The following is a 16571-nucleotide window of genomic DNA, read 5'->3' as shown; positions in this document are numbered from 1 at the left end:
CACAAATTTGATTGTTTTAAAACACTAATTATCAATTTACTGTTCTTGTCATACATATATGAGTTCAAAGTTTAAAAAGTACACAGTTTGAAGCAGTTAAAATATAGTTAGTTAAAACTTCTAAGAACTGTTTTGACTTTTTAGGTATCAGCTTGTTTTTATAAGTTTTTAAAGTATTTTGCAAGTGTTATAATTAAAACTGTTATAACTTTTTGTTTGTTTATAATTACTTTTTTTTCTTTATTTAGTTTTAATATTTTTACAAATGTTTTATATTTTAAATGTTACTTTATATTAACATAAGCTAAAAACAAAAGGTTTTGTTTATTTTATAGATTATGTTTTCTTCTAAAAGTTAGTATGGCTCATCAATTTTGTTTTACAGGAAATCAGGCTGAGGTCACAGTCACATTTCGTAGTAAATTAATTGTAGTAACTGTATAAATTGCCTGCCTTGCATCCCACTGCTAATTAATCGTAGTCACAGTGTATAGTTTTTGTCGTAACCATGGGCAACAAAAACTCCAAACCGGCCGATGTACTAGTCACGGATGAGTACACACAATCTTACTTACCTGTCGACGAAATACGCAAGTATCGCGGTGGTAGCTGCGATTATGCAGCGTTGGACGTTGTCATTGCAGACGAAAACAATGATGGTACGCTTGTATTTAATTACTAAAATAAAAAAAACGAAAAGTTATGATAACTTTTTTAGTCGGTTCATAAATTTTATGAAATAAAAGTGATAATGAATATCTACTTAAAGTGTTAAATAATGTAAAAAGTTTATGTATAGGTTTATGATTATGTATAAATAACTTAGTAATTAATTAATTGTTTTAACAAAAACTTTTTTATTACACTTCGTTTTTCAAATTAATGCTACACAGTTTTTTTTCGTTATAAACAAAAATAAATTATTATTTATTTTAGAGGGCAGCATGAAGCCTAAATCAATTAACAAAGTTCTATTAGATGCAAGCAAACAAAATTTTCGACTTTGTTATGTAACTTCCAAAAAGAAAGACCAAGCTTCTAATTTTGGAAAGCGCCTGGTATATACTGAGGTTGCGTTTTTTAATTGGAATTATGAAAGTTATTTGTATATACAAAATTTGGCTGATGTGCTTAATTAATATTTTTTAATTAATATTAGACTATGTTAAGTTTAAAAAATATTTTAGTTAGTTTTAAGTAAAATAACAAAGTTGTAAATTGAATTTTTTCGTGTTAGTTTTAATTTGTTATTCTCAACTTTGTTTTAGGGAGAAGATAAATCTAGCAATAAAGAAACAACTCACACCGTCATTTTAAATAGAGCTAATTTAAGGTTGTTTCAATAACATTAAGTAGTGTCAAATAATTTACGTTTTAGATGCTTAATGTATTCTATTTTTAACTACTTTTTACATCACATTCACAGCTAACCTCACTTAAAAGAGTATTAGTTCAAAAATTTTTAAATTATTTTTACTAAATTACATAATTAAAATTATTACAATTGCAGTTGTGCACTTTATACTGGTTTAAATTTAAAAGTTTTGATATAATAGAACAGTCTACACACTTAATGTGATAGTTTTTTGAATACTACATATTAACTAAGCACTAAGTAAACATATTTTTCACCATAATTAATAAAAGAATTATAAGCGATAAAAAATAAAAATATTTGGAAATTAAATATTAAGAAAATTTTGAGTTAGAAACAATAATTGCTAAGTAATATTGAACTATTTAGTCCTGAGTCAATGAAACAACTACAACTCGAAAAGATGGATGCCCAGAAAACGATTATAAATTTGATGTTAGTGTGTAAACAAGTTTTGTAAAAGTTTTTTCAATTATTTTAAACTAACAAAAATGATAACATTATTAATCTTTTATTTACAACCTTTTGAATTCTTTTTAGAAATAGTTTGCTTGTATAATAAAGAGCTCTAAGAAATAAAAGGTTTTTTGATTTGAAAACGTCTTATATGGGCATTAAAATTCAATCAACTTTAGCTTAAGTTCAGTCCTGTTTTAATGTTTATGTGTTCTAATTATATTTTACTATAGTTTGTGAAAGAGATCTCAATAAAATCAATCAAAACAGGATGGAACCATCAACTAAGTTCTACACGTGCAAATTTTCTCGAAGTATTGATGAAGATGTAGCAAAAACAGTAAAGTTGCTCGAAAGTTTTGTAAGTTGTCGATGTATATTTTAAGACTCTTACTATAAAAACCAACTTTATAGCTTGCTATTCTTTTAGCTATTATAGTTTAGATATTATAATTTAGTAAAATAGTTTTAATAATTTATGTACCAGTCGAAAATTAGAATAAATGTTACAAAACATCTATGCTTTTTTATTCGAAGTCGAAAGTAGTACATAAATAGTACAAAAACCAACTGCAGGAAAAAAAAAAGCAATTTTTAGTTTAAGTTTATTCAAATACTGAAAATATTAAAAGTTTTCAACTAAGTCATTATTAATCCATAATTTATTAATTTAAGATAGGTTTGACTGATTGTGCTATAATCATCTTTTACAAAACCTCACCATATAATTTATACAAAGGTAGTCCATTTCTAGCAGTTTTTAGAAAATTCTTTCGTAAAAGGTAATTAAGATAATAAAGATTAAGAATATTATTAGTTTAAAGTTTGTTTAAAAAAAAAAATTAAAACATCGGAAGATATTTTGTAGTATTAAAAAACTATTTGCAACTTAAAGTCATTACATTTTTAGTTTTTTTTTAATTTATATAATACTTTAAGCATTTTGTACTATTCAATCCCTTATTAAAAGTGAAATAAAAAGTAAAAATGTTGTTTGATATACTTAAAAACGAAAGTAAGTTAATAAGTTATCAATAAAGCTATTTTTCAATTTACTGCTACTTGTGTGTTTAAGTTCTTTTTTTCTTCGTCGCGTACAATCGATTCTAAGCTATAGAGCACACCTCTTAAGAACTTTGAAAAAATTCCTGATGTATGAGTTCTGACACGGCAAACATTCTTGCAATAGATCGAAAAGAGCACTACATTTGTCTCGTCCATTATGATCAGCTATCTTCGAATTATTTGACGCGATATAATCTATTAAGGAGATGCTCTGGTATCGATTGAAATATAAGTTTTATAAACAGCAGTTTTATTCTTGTTTCACTTTTGATAATTTCTTGAATAATCAGCATAACCTTATGTATAAAAAAAAGTTATAAAAATTAAAATTGTTGAGATTTAAAAATGCAAATGGTTTTGGAAAAAAAGTTTAAGATTTTAACAATCCTTTCGAGAGATTTTCTAAAAGCTTTGTAGAAATTAGACTAGGAAAGTTTAAAAAAAAGATTGCTCAAAAATTGTAAAAAGATATAGATTTATAATAAAATAGTTTTTTTTTCTCTTTTAGTTCGAGCCTTCCATGAGGAACAATGAAACTCTCCAACGTTTATTATTTTTATATATATCTTAAAGTTTACCATAAATTAAAGATCTTAGCGAAACAAGCTCACTGGTATATATAAGAATAACAAATTTACACAGTACGCTTTCTTTACTAAAATAACACATATTTCTCTGTTTTAACAAGTTAATACACTTCAACGGAGCTCTGTGAAAAAATAAATACTGTAAGGAAAGAATTGAAGCTAAAGTAGGTGTTTATTAAAAATAAGAATAATTACTATATTTTGTTGTAGAAAAAAGAAAGAGTACTGTGTAAATTTATTATTATTAGCTTAAAAAAGTGATCTATTTCTCCTATACCATTAATAATACTTAAACCCTACTAGTAACGGGTAGGTGTCAAAAATGTACGAAGGGTAACTATTGCACGAAGACTTTTTTTCATGGGTTGAGCAACTTATTTTATTTTTATTTTGCTATCACTGTTACCCCTTACCTTTGGACGGTAACTTTTTCTACTTTTTATTATTATTTTTTTTAATTCACTGTTACCCCTTACCCTAAGTCGGTATATATATATATATATTAATTATTATTATTTTGGTTATTATTATTTTTTTACTGTAACTGTTACCCCTAACCCTCACCCTTGGTTTGAAATTTCTTTTTATTAATTTATTTTATTTTTACTCTCGTGCAAAAGTGTCGTCGTGCATATTTGACCCGTCCCCTTTAGTAATAGTGTCTAATTTTAAACAACATCGCCACTCACTCATGCTAGTTCAAACTCTTTGGAGTTCTTTTGTAAAAATTATACAAATTTGTGTTTTCAAAACTCAGAGCTTTAATTCAGCATTTCTTAATTTTATTGTAGTACATCTGTATTTACTGTTTCCACCTTTTTTGCTAGAACTGCTTCAACGCCTTGATAAATTGAAAAAAATCTTTATTCATAAATTCAAACTTGTTTGTAGTGATTCAGGATAGGTTTTAATCTCATTTATAAATTTACTAGATTTGTTTTTGATTAGTGGTATTTTTCTAATAATGGTAAATGTATTATTTCACACTAATAGAGTAATGAATTTCGTAAAGAAATTAAACTCCAATTTTTAAGTTAAAATAAAATGTTTACAATTGTAAAACAAAACACTCTAACCAATTTTGCGCGTGTAGATATCAGAAGAATCTAGCAAAGGATCAAAACTACGTAGTATAATCCACGATAACAAGGAACATAATCAGTTAGATGTTGTGCTTGTATTTTCTGTGGAGTCAACTGAAAGTTCCGACAAGCCAAACAAATATGAGTACTACGCTGAAGTTATCAAAGTTAATTATAAAGGTTATTAGTATTTTGTTTCTGTATTAATCGCAAAAGAGTTATATTGTCTTTTAAAACCATCAACTTTAGTTTATAATGGGGATTAAAGTTAAGTATTTTTTGTACTTACTCAATTGTACGACTGCCTTATTAATAAATGCATTGCTGTAGTTTTATTTTGAAAGCTAGTTAGTTTACACCTAAAAGCTATATTCAGTTCTTACTATTTAGTCAGATAGTTTTAATGATCGAGAATTCTTTCAATTCCCTTCAAATTTTAGAACAGAAATTCAAGATGGTAGACTTCTCTAAAGACTTCAGTAAAAGTAGAAGTCCTGTTGCTAAAGTTAATGGTGGCAAAAATGGTTTTTTAATGATTTATTTATTGTTTGGTACATATAAATAAATTGTTTGGTTATAGTTTCAGTACTAATAATTTTTGATGATAGATCACCAATGCTAAGTCTTTGTGACTTTCCGAAATGATAAAATTTAAATTTTTTGTAACGTTAATATATATATTTTTTCAAATCTCAAATCTCTGTCAAGGAATAAAAACTTTTATGGCAACAAAGTTTTCTTTGTTTATATAAGTTTTTTATCGATTTAATTCTTGTTTTGTGTTGAAACTTGAAATTATTAAAGTTGTATTTGAAAGGGACAAGCTGTATTTAATGCCATACATTTCGTGTTTCTGTATTAAGTAGAATTAAAACAGTTTCATCTACGTTTAAGTATTTTTCTCACAGAAGTTAAGATAAAATATACTATTATATGTGTTTGTTTCATTAGCAGTCGTACATTTCAAGCCACTAAAGATAAAAATAAGTATCATACTTTTTGCAGCAATTTACATTTTATATTTGTGAAAATTTGTAGTAGTTAGTTGTTAGAGTTATATTATATATTAATATGAAATTCAAAAATATTTCAACAAGTTTTTGATATTGTGTGTTTTTTTATTTATACTCTCGTAAAAAGTATACATTGTATTATTATAAGCTAACAGTTGACCAAGTAGTAAAGTTAAAAAAAACCACAGAAAAAATGCTAAAGATAAACAAGAAGAAAATGTCACTGCCACACTCAAACAGAATGACAAACACAACATGTCATCATGAGTGGCTCGATATGTTCAAAGAAGATGCCTCAATTGTTGACGTTATCAGTCTCACAGACCCTCCAAAACCTTTCAACTTTAAAGGTGTTTGTAGTTTTTATGCTAAAGAGTGTACTAGAATTTAGTTATTTAAAGTATAGAATCTAAAGATATGCACCTTTTAATATGTTTTTTATGAGTAGTAGAAATGTCATTAAAGTAAGTATAAACACTATCTTTTTTAAAGCTACTATTAATAGTTTTTATACCAGGGTTTCCCAAATTTAATTTTCATAATCTCCCCCTTTTAAATTAAAAAACAATCGCCTCAGAAAATATAGTGTAAGTTTCAAATCTTCCGTCAATTGTACATCAAATAGTTTTTACTCTTCATTACAAACACCAGGATATCTAGTGTAAGTTATGATATAGTTACAATGTGCGTAGATTCGCGAGAGGTGACTGTATGTGGGTCTTTAGCTAAATTAGAATTTTTTTTTTGTTAAAAACTATTTTTATTATAATGATTCAGTACCCTAAGTTAGCTTCAATTATAATAAAAATGCTTGAATTTTGAGATATATCTAATATTCTCAATATACAAATTTTACAATTTTTTAAACGAACTAAATCTTAAACTTTATTAGTTTGAATAAACACATGTTTTGAATATTATCGTTAGTAATTTGTAAGTATAAAACATTTTTTTGTTTTTTATGACAAAGAAAGTTTCAAAAAAATCCCTTATTTCTTAGATTATTTTACGAAATTTTAAAATAATTTTAAGCAGTGTTAAAAATAGTTAATTTGTGTTACAATTTTTTTTTACTAATTTGTAATATTTTTTATGTACACAGTAAATTAATTTCTATTCACATTGTAAGACCAATGCTATAACAGGACGACTGCCACTTTACTTGGAAAAACCTGGAATTTTGGACAAAAATCGCGAAGAAACCTGGAATTTTTAACAGTTTAAACATGTTAAGTCGTAAAATTTCGACTTGATTCTAAAAATCTAGCATAAAGACAAAAATTTTTTGTCATCATCAAAAAATTTTTTATTAAAAAACACATTTAAAATAGCTTTAGAGTATCTTTTCAATGTTTTTATACTATTTAACACAGTTTCTTACCTTAAACTTAACTTTAAACTAAATATAGACTCAAAAATTTGTACTTTTAAAAACCTTGAAAAAATTTGGAAAATACGAGTGGCAACCCTGTATAAACGTTGCCATAAAATTTTGTTGACAAAGTTTTCTACAAATTTCCATATTTCCTGTTGAAACAGTAACCAGTTCTTTAGCGTTTTATTTTTATAATTTTTTTTTGTAAAATTTTTGCTATACTGTTGCACAAAATGATACAGATAGTAACGTTAAAAAAACAAAAATTAACATGTATTAGCTGCCAGTGTACGTGACCCTATAATATAGAATAAATAAAATTTTATTATACTGCGATAAATTTTGTACAATTCAGATACTTTTTTATGAGTTTTTTATAAAAGCTAAGTTAAAAAAGTGCAATCAAGCAAAAGTAAAGTCTTAAAGTTATCTTTTAATACGATAGTAAGCTAGTTTTATCTAAGGATGCGACCATTTGTGTTAAAAATTTTGCTAAAATTTCTATTGCACTTATTAAAAATAAATTATATCATTGTTTTTTTACGAATGTTCTAAAAGTTTGGTAATATTTAATAATGTATAGCTTATGATTCATCTGAAAATAAACTCAAAATAAATGACTCGGATTATCTTAATTATTAAGCTTTTGATATTAAGAAAATGAATAAAGAGTAATAGTTATAGGTTATAATATATCTATTTCACAAAGGGTCTACGCTAACTTTAGGACGAAGTAAAAAAAGAAAGTTTCAAGTCAACACAATTTGGGTTTATGAGAAAAATATAAATAAGAAGCCTAAATTTGAAGGACTTGTGAGACAAGTTTGGACTGCTCTTGACAAAGTCAGTTTGAACAACATTACGCTTTTTAGATTAAAAGTTTAAATAAATTTAAAGCTGTTAGACTTATTTTCTTGTAAGCTGCGTTAATAATAGTTTAGTAATATTTTGTTTTTTAATGAAGTATTATTATGTATGCAAACTTTATAGACTATTCCGAGTTATGATTATACTCCACACTACTTTTACACAATACGATTATTTCAAGACAAGTTTTTTTAATATTTTTTTTTTCATGATGACTGTAAATAATTTTTTAAAGTTTTTTTCTTTGATAGCATTTGTTTTTGTTCTGTTCGACTTTTTTTTACAGAATGTTAGTTTGAGAAACGTTTTAAACATTATTTAAAATTACATTTGCATCGATTTACTGAAGAATTTTGCACACTGCATACATCTAATTTCATCAGCATCATTAGAAATATTTTTCAATATTTTATTTGAGAATAGTTGTTAGATAAGTATAAGAATTTATTTACAGTTTTTTGTACATTGTGTTTTTAATACTTAACAGATAGATAAAGTTTATATTTAATTAGTCTTAATGTTAGTTCGAGTATTGACTAAACTTCTTTTTAAACTTGTTAAAATAATAGTTTGTTTTTTAATAGTTTTTATTTTCAGAAAGTATATTAAACTTATTCAAAACTTAATAGTATAATTCGGATTTCTGAATTGAAGTCAACTTTTTTATTGATCGATTATTTTTAATTATAATCAATTCTAAACATTGTAATTTTACAGACGCTGCACGAAAATATAAAGAAGGAGACGCTGCATTTCGGTCAGTTCGGCTGGAACTTGTCCACCATATTGGTGACACCTCACATCAGAATGAAAATGGACGGTTCCGACCACAACAAATGCGTCCTCTTCTTTGAACGAGAGGTCGTTACCGTGTCACCTACAATTGTTCCCGTTGAAACTACTACTACATATGTTAGTTAACTTATGAAGCTAGCATTTTAAAAAGTTGTTTAAAGTCTTTTTTTTGCTCTATAGGTCATATAGTATTGTGCTTTGAATAAATGTTTTAGTTTATTTTAGGGTAATTTTAAGTTGTTTGAATAGTTTGGAATTTTATTTAAAATTAAAAAAATTCCGTCAGAGTACTGAAATTCCTGCACCTAAAAAAATTGTTGATGCTACAGAAACCTCAACCTCTGCTGCTGTAAACGAAGATGTTAGTAGTTGCGTGTAATTATTCTCCAACTGATAAATTAAATAGCTATCAACTAATTTACAGTAACCTGCGGTATACTTTGCTTTAGAAAAATTAAGTTTATCATTTATATTTCTGATATTTTTAAGTTATATCTTGTCTTCACTTACTAAAAAACGTTTTTAATTTGTAAAAAGATTGATTTGTTACAAATATTAAACGTATATGCCGGTGTGTAGTTTTCTTAATTTATATTTAGACATATTGTATTTTATAAGTTGACTATTAGAGTAAAGAGGCCCAAATGTATTTAAGTTCGCAGCTCATTTTATTTAATATCAAAAACTTATACTGATTGTAAAAACTAACACTTTTTGTCTAGTAGTTATATTGATTAATTATTAATAAAGCTATGACTGTATATACGGGAGTTTTCTAATCAATATTTCTGTCCAAAATAAATTTTAGCTAATATTTTTTAATATTTTTATTTCAAGTTATTTTTTTTAAGAGTTCCAAAAAGTATATATTTATAAAATAACTTTTATAATTTATTCTTATTAATAAAATTTTTATTGTTTGTTTTATCAAATTAAATAAATGACAACATATTTAATAAAGGACATATTTAATAAATGACAACCAGACATGTTTTTCATAAATTTAAAGTCAAAGCTTGAAGCTGCCAAAAGTTACTTACGGACTGTGTAACTTAGCAACTTTGACCCCTGATTAGATATGTGTAGCTTCGCGGCAGGTTACTGTAATTACTCACTTTTATATTTTACTGTTCCAATCCCTGATTAGACTAAGTAGTTTTTTATCTTTAATCTTTTAAAGTACTTCAAAATTAATCTTTAAGTGTTTTAGTTTTTTCCCTAAATTAATACTAGTATAAGTTTTAGTCATAAATTTTATTAAAATTTACTTTTTAGGAATCGACCGTCAGACTAGGGATGATCTCGAAAGACGAATTGTCTCGAGCAAAACTAAAAAAGGTTGAGCAGTCCGAATCTCAAAAAACTCCATCTCTGAATGTCCAGCCCGTCACCACTAGTATGATTTCTCAAGTGCAGCTCAAAAAAGTTGATCTTGAAAAAATCCAGCAGGAAAAACCTAAGCAAAATGAGACGCCTGTTTGGTTCAAGAAAACAAAATCTGATGAAGAGATTGCCGTGTCTGATCTTGCTGAAGAAAAAGTATCCGAAAACACTGACGACCAGCAGGTAGTTGAAAATTCTGTTGAAAGAACTTTAGAAGAGTCTAGTCGCCTCCAATCTTCACCAGAATTAATCGAAAAAGTTTGCAAAGCAAACGTGGTTGTCGAAGCTGATGTAAGTACAGTTAAAGAGGCTGGAGTTGAAGAAACTGCTAAAGTTATTGGAGATCAAGTAAATAAGGAGGTAGAAGTTAGTGAAAACCAAGTTTGCAATGAACATGTGTCTGAATCTATACTGTTAGTTAAAGAATCTGATAACAATATTGCCACTTCTACAAATGAATCACAAACTGTCGCCGATCCAATTAGCGACAAAGTTGATCAATCAAAGTGTGAAAATGATGATCTTTCAGAAACAAAAGCGATAAAGACGGGAGAGAATGCAATTATTGAACAAGTTGAGGAAGATGCGTCTGATATAAAACAAATCTGTAAAAATAATGAATTGAATTCAGAAAAGGACGATACCGAACTTATGCTCGATATAGATTCAACATATGATTTGAAACTTAACACAATTCACTCTAATAATGCTGATACTAATTTACTTGCAAAAAAAGAACAGTTGGTCCTTGAAGGCTCCTGCGAGCAGTTACATGTTGTTTCAACCCCAGTAACCAGTGAAACTTTCACACCTAATGAAGAAGCTGGAGAAAATGAAGACTTTGCTTCTGTAGATGGTTTAATCGTCGAAGAGATAAGTGAGATTGCTACTGAAGATACAAATGCTGAGTTAAAAGAAAGCTCCAAAACACAGATTCTTGTACACAAAAATTCAGAAGATGAAGGTATTGACACAACTTCTCCAGAAAATGAAGTTTCTGCTTCTGAATTTTGTGTAATTAAATCAAATGAATCTATTTTAGATGAAGTCAGTAGCATAATTAAAAATGATATCGATAGTTCTGTAACAGTTAACGATTCAGAAAATGCTGTACAAACAGTCAATCCTCTGGATTCTCAAATGCCTGAAGAGTTTATTGAACTTTCAGATGCAAACTCCTTAGATGAACCCGAAGAGCTGAAAATGATATCGCAAGTGGAAAGCACAAAATTTGACCAAGTTCATGCTGAACCAGCTGCAATTAATTTATTAGAAAAGTCTAGTCAACCTTGCGAGCAAAAAGTAGAAAGTGCTGTATCTGCAAACTCCAAAGAGTTAGCTGAAGATTCAGTTTCTACTAGTGACGAAGTTCAAAGCTCACTTGCACTTGAAGAAAGCTCTGAAAAGGGCAATTCTGCCCAAGACACGTGTGAAAATACAATTGAAATCTGTGTGAACGACGGTCCTGCATTTGAAGTTCCCAGCTCATCACTGCAACTTAATGAGAAAATAATTGTCGACGACGAACCAGGTGAAAAAGAAATTAGAAAAAAAATTCAAGTAAGTTTGTTTTATTAACTTTTTTTTAACAATTGTTTTTCGCAGGTGAAATTCAAAACGATGTAAAATCACCTCAGAACTTAAATTACAACAACAATACTCCACCGACATCGCCAGAACCCAAAGACATCATAGAGTTAGAAGATACAAAGATTGAACTAGTTAATTCAGAAGTTATTGAAAAACCAGTTGTTGATAACGCAATAGAAAAAGAACCATTAGTTGAACCAACTATTGAGATAGTAAAAAATGTAGAACAAAGTTTGAATAAAGAACAAAATATCGAACACGTTGATTCAGAAGTTATTGAAAAACCAATTGCTGATAACACAATAGAAAAAGAACCATTAGTTGAAGTAACTAATGAGTTAGTAAAAGATGTCGAACAAAGCTTAAATCAAGAAGTGAATATTGAACAAGTTGATTCAGAACTTAATGAAAAACCCATTGTTGATAACACAATAGAAAAAGAACCATTAGTTGAACTAACTAATGAGATAGTAAAAGATGAAGAACAAAATTTAAATCAAGAAGAAAATATTGAACAAATTGATTCAGAGATTATTGAAAAACCAGTTGTTGATAACACAATAGAAAAAGAACAATTAGTTGAATTAACTTATGATATGATAAAGGATGTAGAACAAAATCTAAATCAAGAAGATACAACTATTGAACAAGTTGATTCAGAAGTTATTGGAAAACCAGTTGTTGATAACACAATAGAAAAAGAACAATTAGTTGAATTAACTTATGATATGATAAAAGATGTAGAACAAAATCTAAATCAAGAACATACAAATATTGAACAAGTTGATTCAGAAGTTAATGAAAAAGCAGTTGTTTATAACACAATAGAAAAAGAACCATTAGTTGAATCAACTAATGAGGTAGTAAAAGATGAAGAACAAAATTTAAATAAAGAACAAAATGTTGAACAAGTTGATTCAGAGATTATTGAAAAACCAATTGTTGATAACACAATAGAAAAAGAACCATTAGTTGAACCAACTATTGAGATAGTAAAAAATGTAGAACAAAGTATAGATAAAGAACAAAATATTGAACACGTTGATTCAGAAGTTATTGAAAAACCAATTGCTGATAACACAATAGAAAAAGAACCATTAGTTGAAGTAACTAATGAGATACTAAAAAATGTCGAACAAAGCTTAAATCAAGAAGTGAATATTGAACAAGTTGATTCAGAAGTTAATGAAAAACCAATTGTTGATAACACAATAGAAAAAGAACCATTAGTTGAACTATCTAATGAAATATTAGAAGATGTAGAAGAAAGTTTAAATGAAGAACAAAATACTGAACAAGTTGATTCAGAGATTATTGAAAAACCAGTTGTTGATAACACAATAGAAAAAGAACCATTAGTCGAATTAACTTATGATATAATAAAAGATGTAGAACAAAATATAAATCAAGAAGTAAATATTGAACAAGTTGATTCAGAAGTTGTTGGAAAACCAATTGTTGATTACACAAAAGAAAAAGAACCATTAGTCGAATCAACTAATGAGATAGTAAAAGATGTAGAAGAAAGTTTAAATGTAGATGAAAATATTGAAAAGGTTGATTCAGAACTTATTGAAAAACCAGTTGTTGATAACACAATAGTAAAAGAACCATTAATTGAATCAAGTTATGAGATAGTAAAAGATTTAGAACAAAATGTAAATCAAGAAGTAAAGATTGAACAAGTTGATTCAGAAGTTATTGAAAAACCAGTTTTTGATAAGATAATTGAAAAAGAACCATTAGTTGAACTAACTAATGAGGTAGTAAAAGATGTAGAACAAAGTTTAAATGAAGAACAAAATATTGAACAAGTTGATTCAGAGATTATTGAAAAACCAGTTGTTGATAACACAATAGAAAAAGAACCATTAGTTGAAACAACTTATGAGATAGTAAAAGATGAAGAACAAAATTTAAATCAAAAAGTAAATGTTGAACAAGTTGATTTAGAAGTTATTGAAAAACCAGTTGTTGATAACACAAAAGTACCATTAGTTGAACTATCTAATGAAATATTAGAAGATGTAGAACAAAGTTTAAATGAAGAACAAAATATTGAACAAGTTGATTCAGAGATTATTGAAAAAACAGTTGTTGATAACACAATAGAAAAAGAACCATTAGTTGAAACAACTTATGAGATAGTAAAAGATGTAGAACAAAATATAAATCAAGAAGTAAGTATTGTAAAAGTTGATTCAGAAGTTGTTGGAAAACCAATTGTTGATTACACAAAAGAAAAAGAACCATTAGTTGAATCAACTAATGAGGTAGTAAAAGATGTAGAAGAATACTTAAATCAAGAAGTAAATATTGAAGAAGTTGATTCAGAAGTTATTGAAAAAGCAGTTTTTGATAAGATAATTGAAAAAGAACCATTAGTTAAACTAACTGATGAAATATTAAAAGCTGAAGATCAAAATATTGAACAAGTTGATTCAGAGATTATTAAAAAACCAGTTGTTGATAACACAATAAAAAAAGAACCATTAGTTGAAACAACTTATGAGATAGTAAAAGATGTCGAACAAAGTTTAAATCAAGAACATACAACTATTGAACAAGTTGATTCAGAAGTTATTGAAAAACCAGTTGTTGATAAGATAATTGAAAAAGATCCATTAGTCGAACAAACTAATGAGATAGTAAAAGATGAAGAACAAAGTTTATATGAAGATGTAAATACAAAAATATTTGTTTCACAAGTTATAGAAAAACCAGTTGCTGATAGCACAAAAGAACTATTAGTTGAACCAACAGAAACAATAAAAGATGAGCAACAAAGTATAAACGGGGACAAAAATATTAAATTAGTCGATTTAGAAATTACTGAAAATCCAGTTGTTGATAACACAGTTGAAAAAGAACCATTAACTGAACTAACTAATGAAACATTTAAAAATCAACATATTTTTCAACCTAAGAATTTAAACCTCTCACCAGTACAAAACCCACACATGCCTTTTGGAGAAACTAAAGGAAATTCACAAAAGGTTGAAAATTTCGATGGAACCGTAGATGTGCCAACCAACGGTGACGATGTGAAAGTTGATGAAATAAGTAATGATGTTTTGATAGTCAAAAATTTACTAGACACAGTCAAAAATGATATTGAAAGTATGTTATGTAAGCAAGCCGAAAACGAGAGTTTACAAAACATTCCTAAAAATTAAAATATGCGGGTAGGACCTCTGAACCGACCGAAGAGTTTTAATCTAATTTTTTATATCGTGAATATTTTAAATGAAAGGTTTTAAGTTTAAATTGCTAATAAGTATAGCAAAAATTATTGCTTTACTAAGCAAGACGTAGTATTTAACTTCAAGCTAAATGCTATTCAATTTTAATCAAACATTTTTTGAGTGTTAGCAAATGTTGCTGACGTGTTTTGCTACATCACCGGTTATTAACTCCTTTTGATACGTTTATTTAATTGGTAAAATATAGGAAATTCTTCCTAGCAAATGAACCGGATCTTGTTGTAAATCATGAATTTTAGCCTGTTCGTCTTGTTTAATGTTTTATTGTACGTATATTGCTTTTTGTTATTTTAAACTGCTGCTGTGAAACTTGAGTATGTCTATTTTGTGTCACTATAGTCGATATGTTTATTTATATTAACGGAAAAAGTAAATTTAAAGACTTTTTAGCCTCAAATTTAGTTTACTTACTATTTTGAGTTAATATTTTGCTGCTTTAATTTCAAAATATCTATGTATTTTTGTTCTAAAGTCTTTTTTGAGACTGTCATAGCTTGGGTTTTACTGCATTTTATAGAACCTATTATTAATGTGCTTTGAAATAATTGTGTTTTTTGTGTTTTATGTTCTAATAAACTACTATGACTTTAATTAAAGCTTCGTTTGTTTTTTAACTATTTAATTTCAATATGTGCATATATTTATTTTGAACTTAAGGACTTCAGTTTTATTAAATAAGTTTAGAAAGCTTATTTTAAATAGTTACAGTTAAAGTTTTCAGGAGTAGAGAAAACTTAGAAGGCTTTTCTTTTCAGTTTTACTAAAAGTGTATTATTCTAGATAAAAATATTTGATATATAACTATATTCTTGTTCTTTCAAGTTAATATGTTTAGTCTACATTATAATTTGTTTTACAACACAATACTTAATTAGTTTTTGAGGCAGTTATTGAATAAATATTGTTAATAAAGACCATTTAAACAATTGTTTTGCACAGATTGATTGCAATGAAACAGAGCATAAATGTTTAGAAGAAGCTTAGTTGAAAGAAAATAGTTTGTCAGTTAAATAGTTGTACAGAAGATTTTTATTGATAATCATTTATTTAATGAGTTAATTTTTGTATACTAGTATAAAATTTTTACGAGACAATAAACTTAAATATATTGAATTAATTACAATTAATTAACAACACTTCTTTAGTATTTCGAATATAAATAAGTAAACATTTAGCTTTTCAGTTTGACGTAGTAGTTTAGTATACTAGCAAATAATTTATGTTAAAGCACAAAAATACAAGATACTTAAAATTCAAAATTACATCAAGAATTTGTCTTGTTAAGTTTAAGGCATTAAGATAATATGCCCTTTAAAAAGTTTAGTAAGAGAAACTTTTTGTACATTTAAGTTAGAATTCTTTAAATTAATAATATATTACTACCTAGTATAATAGTTGTTTGCTTTTAGAATATAAATTGCATGTTTAATTAAAAATTTATAAATATAGTTATTCAGAAAATACCATATAAACATTTTTTAAATTGTAAAGAAAATAACTTTAAATCAAAACTAATATCACTATCTTTGTTATTTATAAAAACTGTTTGTAGGTTGAATAAATATGTTTAAATAGTCTATGTATTCGGAAAAAACTGGAATGATTGCTTACAACATTATTTAGATTATGTTGAATTGGGGGTATTGACTAAACTTAGAGATTGGTTAGCAAAAAAAGTTAAGAGTAGTTCCTTGTTGATATTTTAAAAATAATAAAAATT

The 16571-nt window shown here is 26.9% G+C and overlaps 1 protein-coding gene across 1 annotated transcript; it reads left to right on the top strand.

The window, feature by feature from the left end:
• Window positions 1-389: 389 nt before the first annotated feature.
• Window positions 390-15425, top strand: LOC145833747 (uncharacterized). The gene is made up of 12 exons (XM_082940915.1): window positions 390-659; window positions 937-1070; window positions 1269-1333; window positions 1745-1810; window positions 2102-2192; window positions 4577-4745; window positions 5767-5928; window positions 7663-7796; window positions 8538-8732; window positions 8902-8976; window positions 9891-11529; window positions 11604-15425. Exons 1-12 carry the CDS (start codon window positions 509-511, stop codon window positions 14762-14764), a joined length of 6042 nt encoding a protein of 2013 aa, XP_082797041.1. The 5' UTR covers window positions 390-508; the 3' UTR covers window positions 14765-15425.
• Window positions 15426-16571: the final 1146 nt, after the last annotated feature.

This window comes from Thalia democratica, chromosome 4 (assembly GCF_965202585.1).
Source record: "Thalia democratica chromosome 4, ktThaDemo2.hap1.1, whole genome shotgun sequence".
NCBI lineage: Eukaryota > Metazoa > Chordata > Thaliacea > Salpida > Salpidae > Thalia > Thalia democratica.
This window is presented reverse-complemented; position numbering and strand designations above follow the sequence as displayed.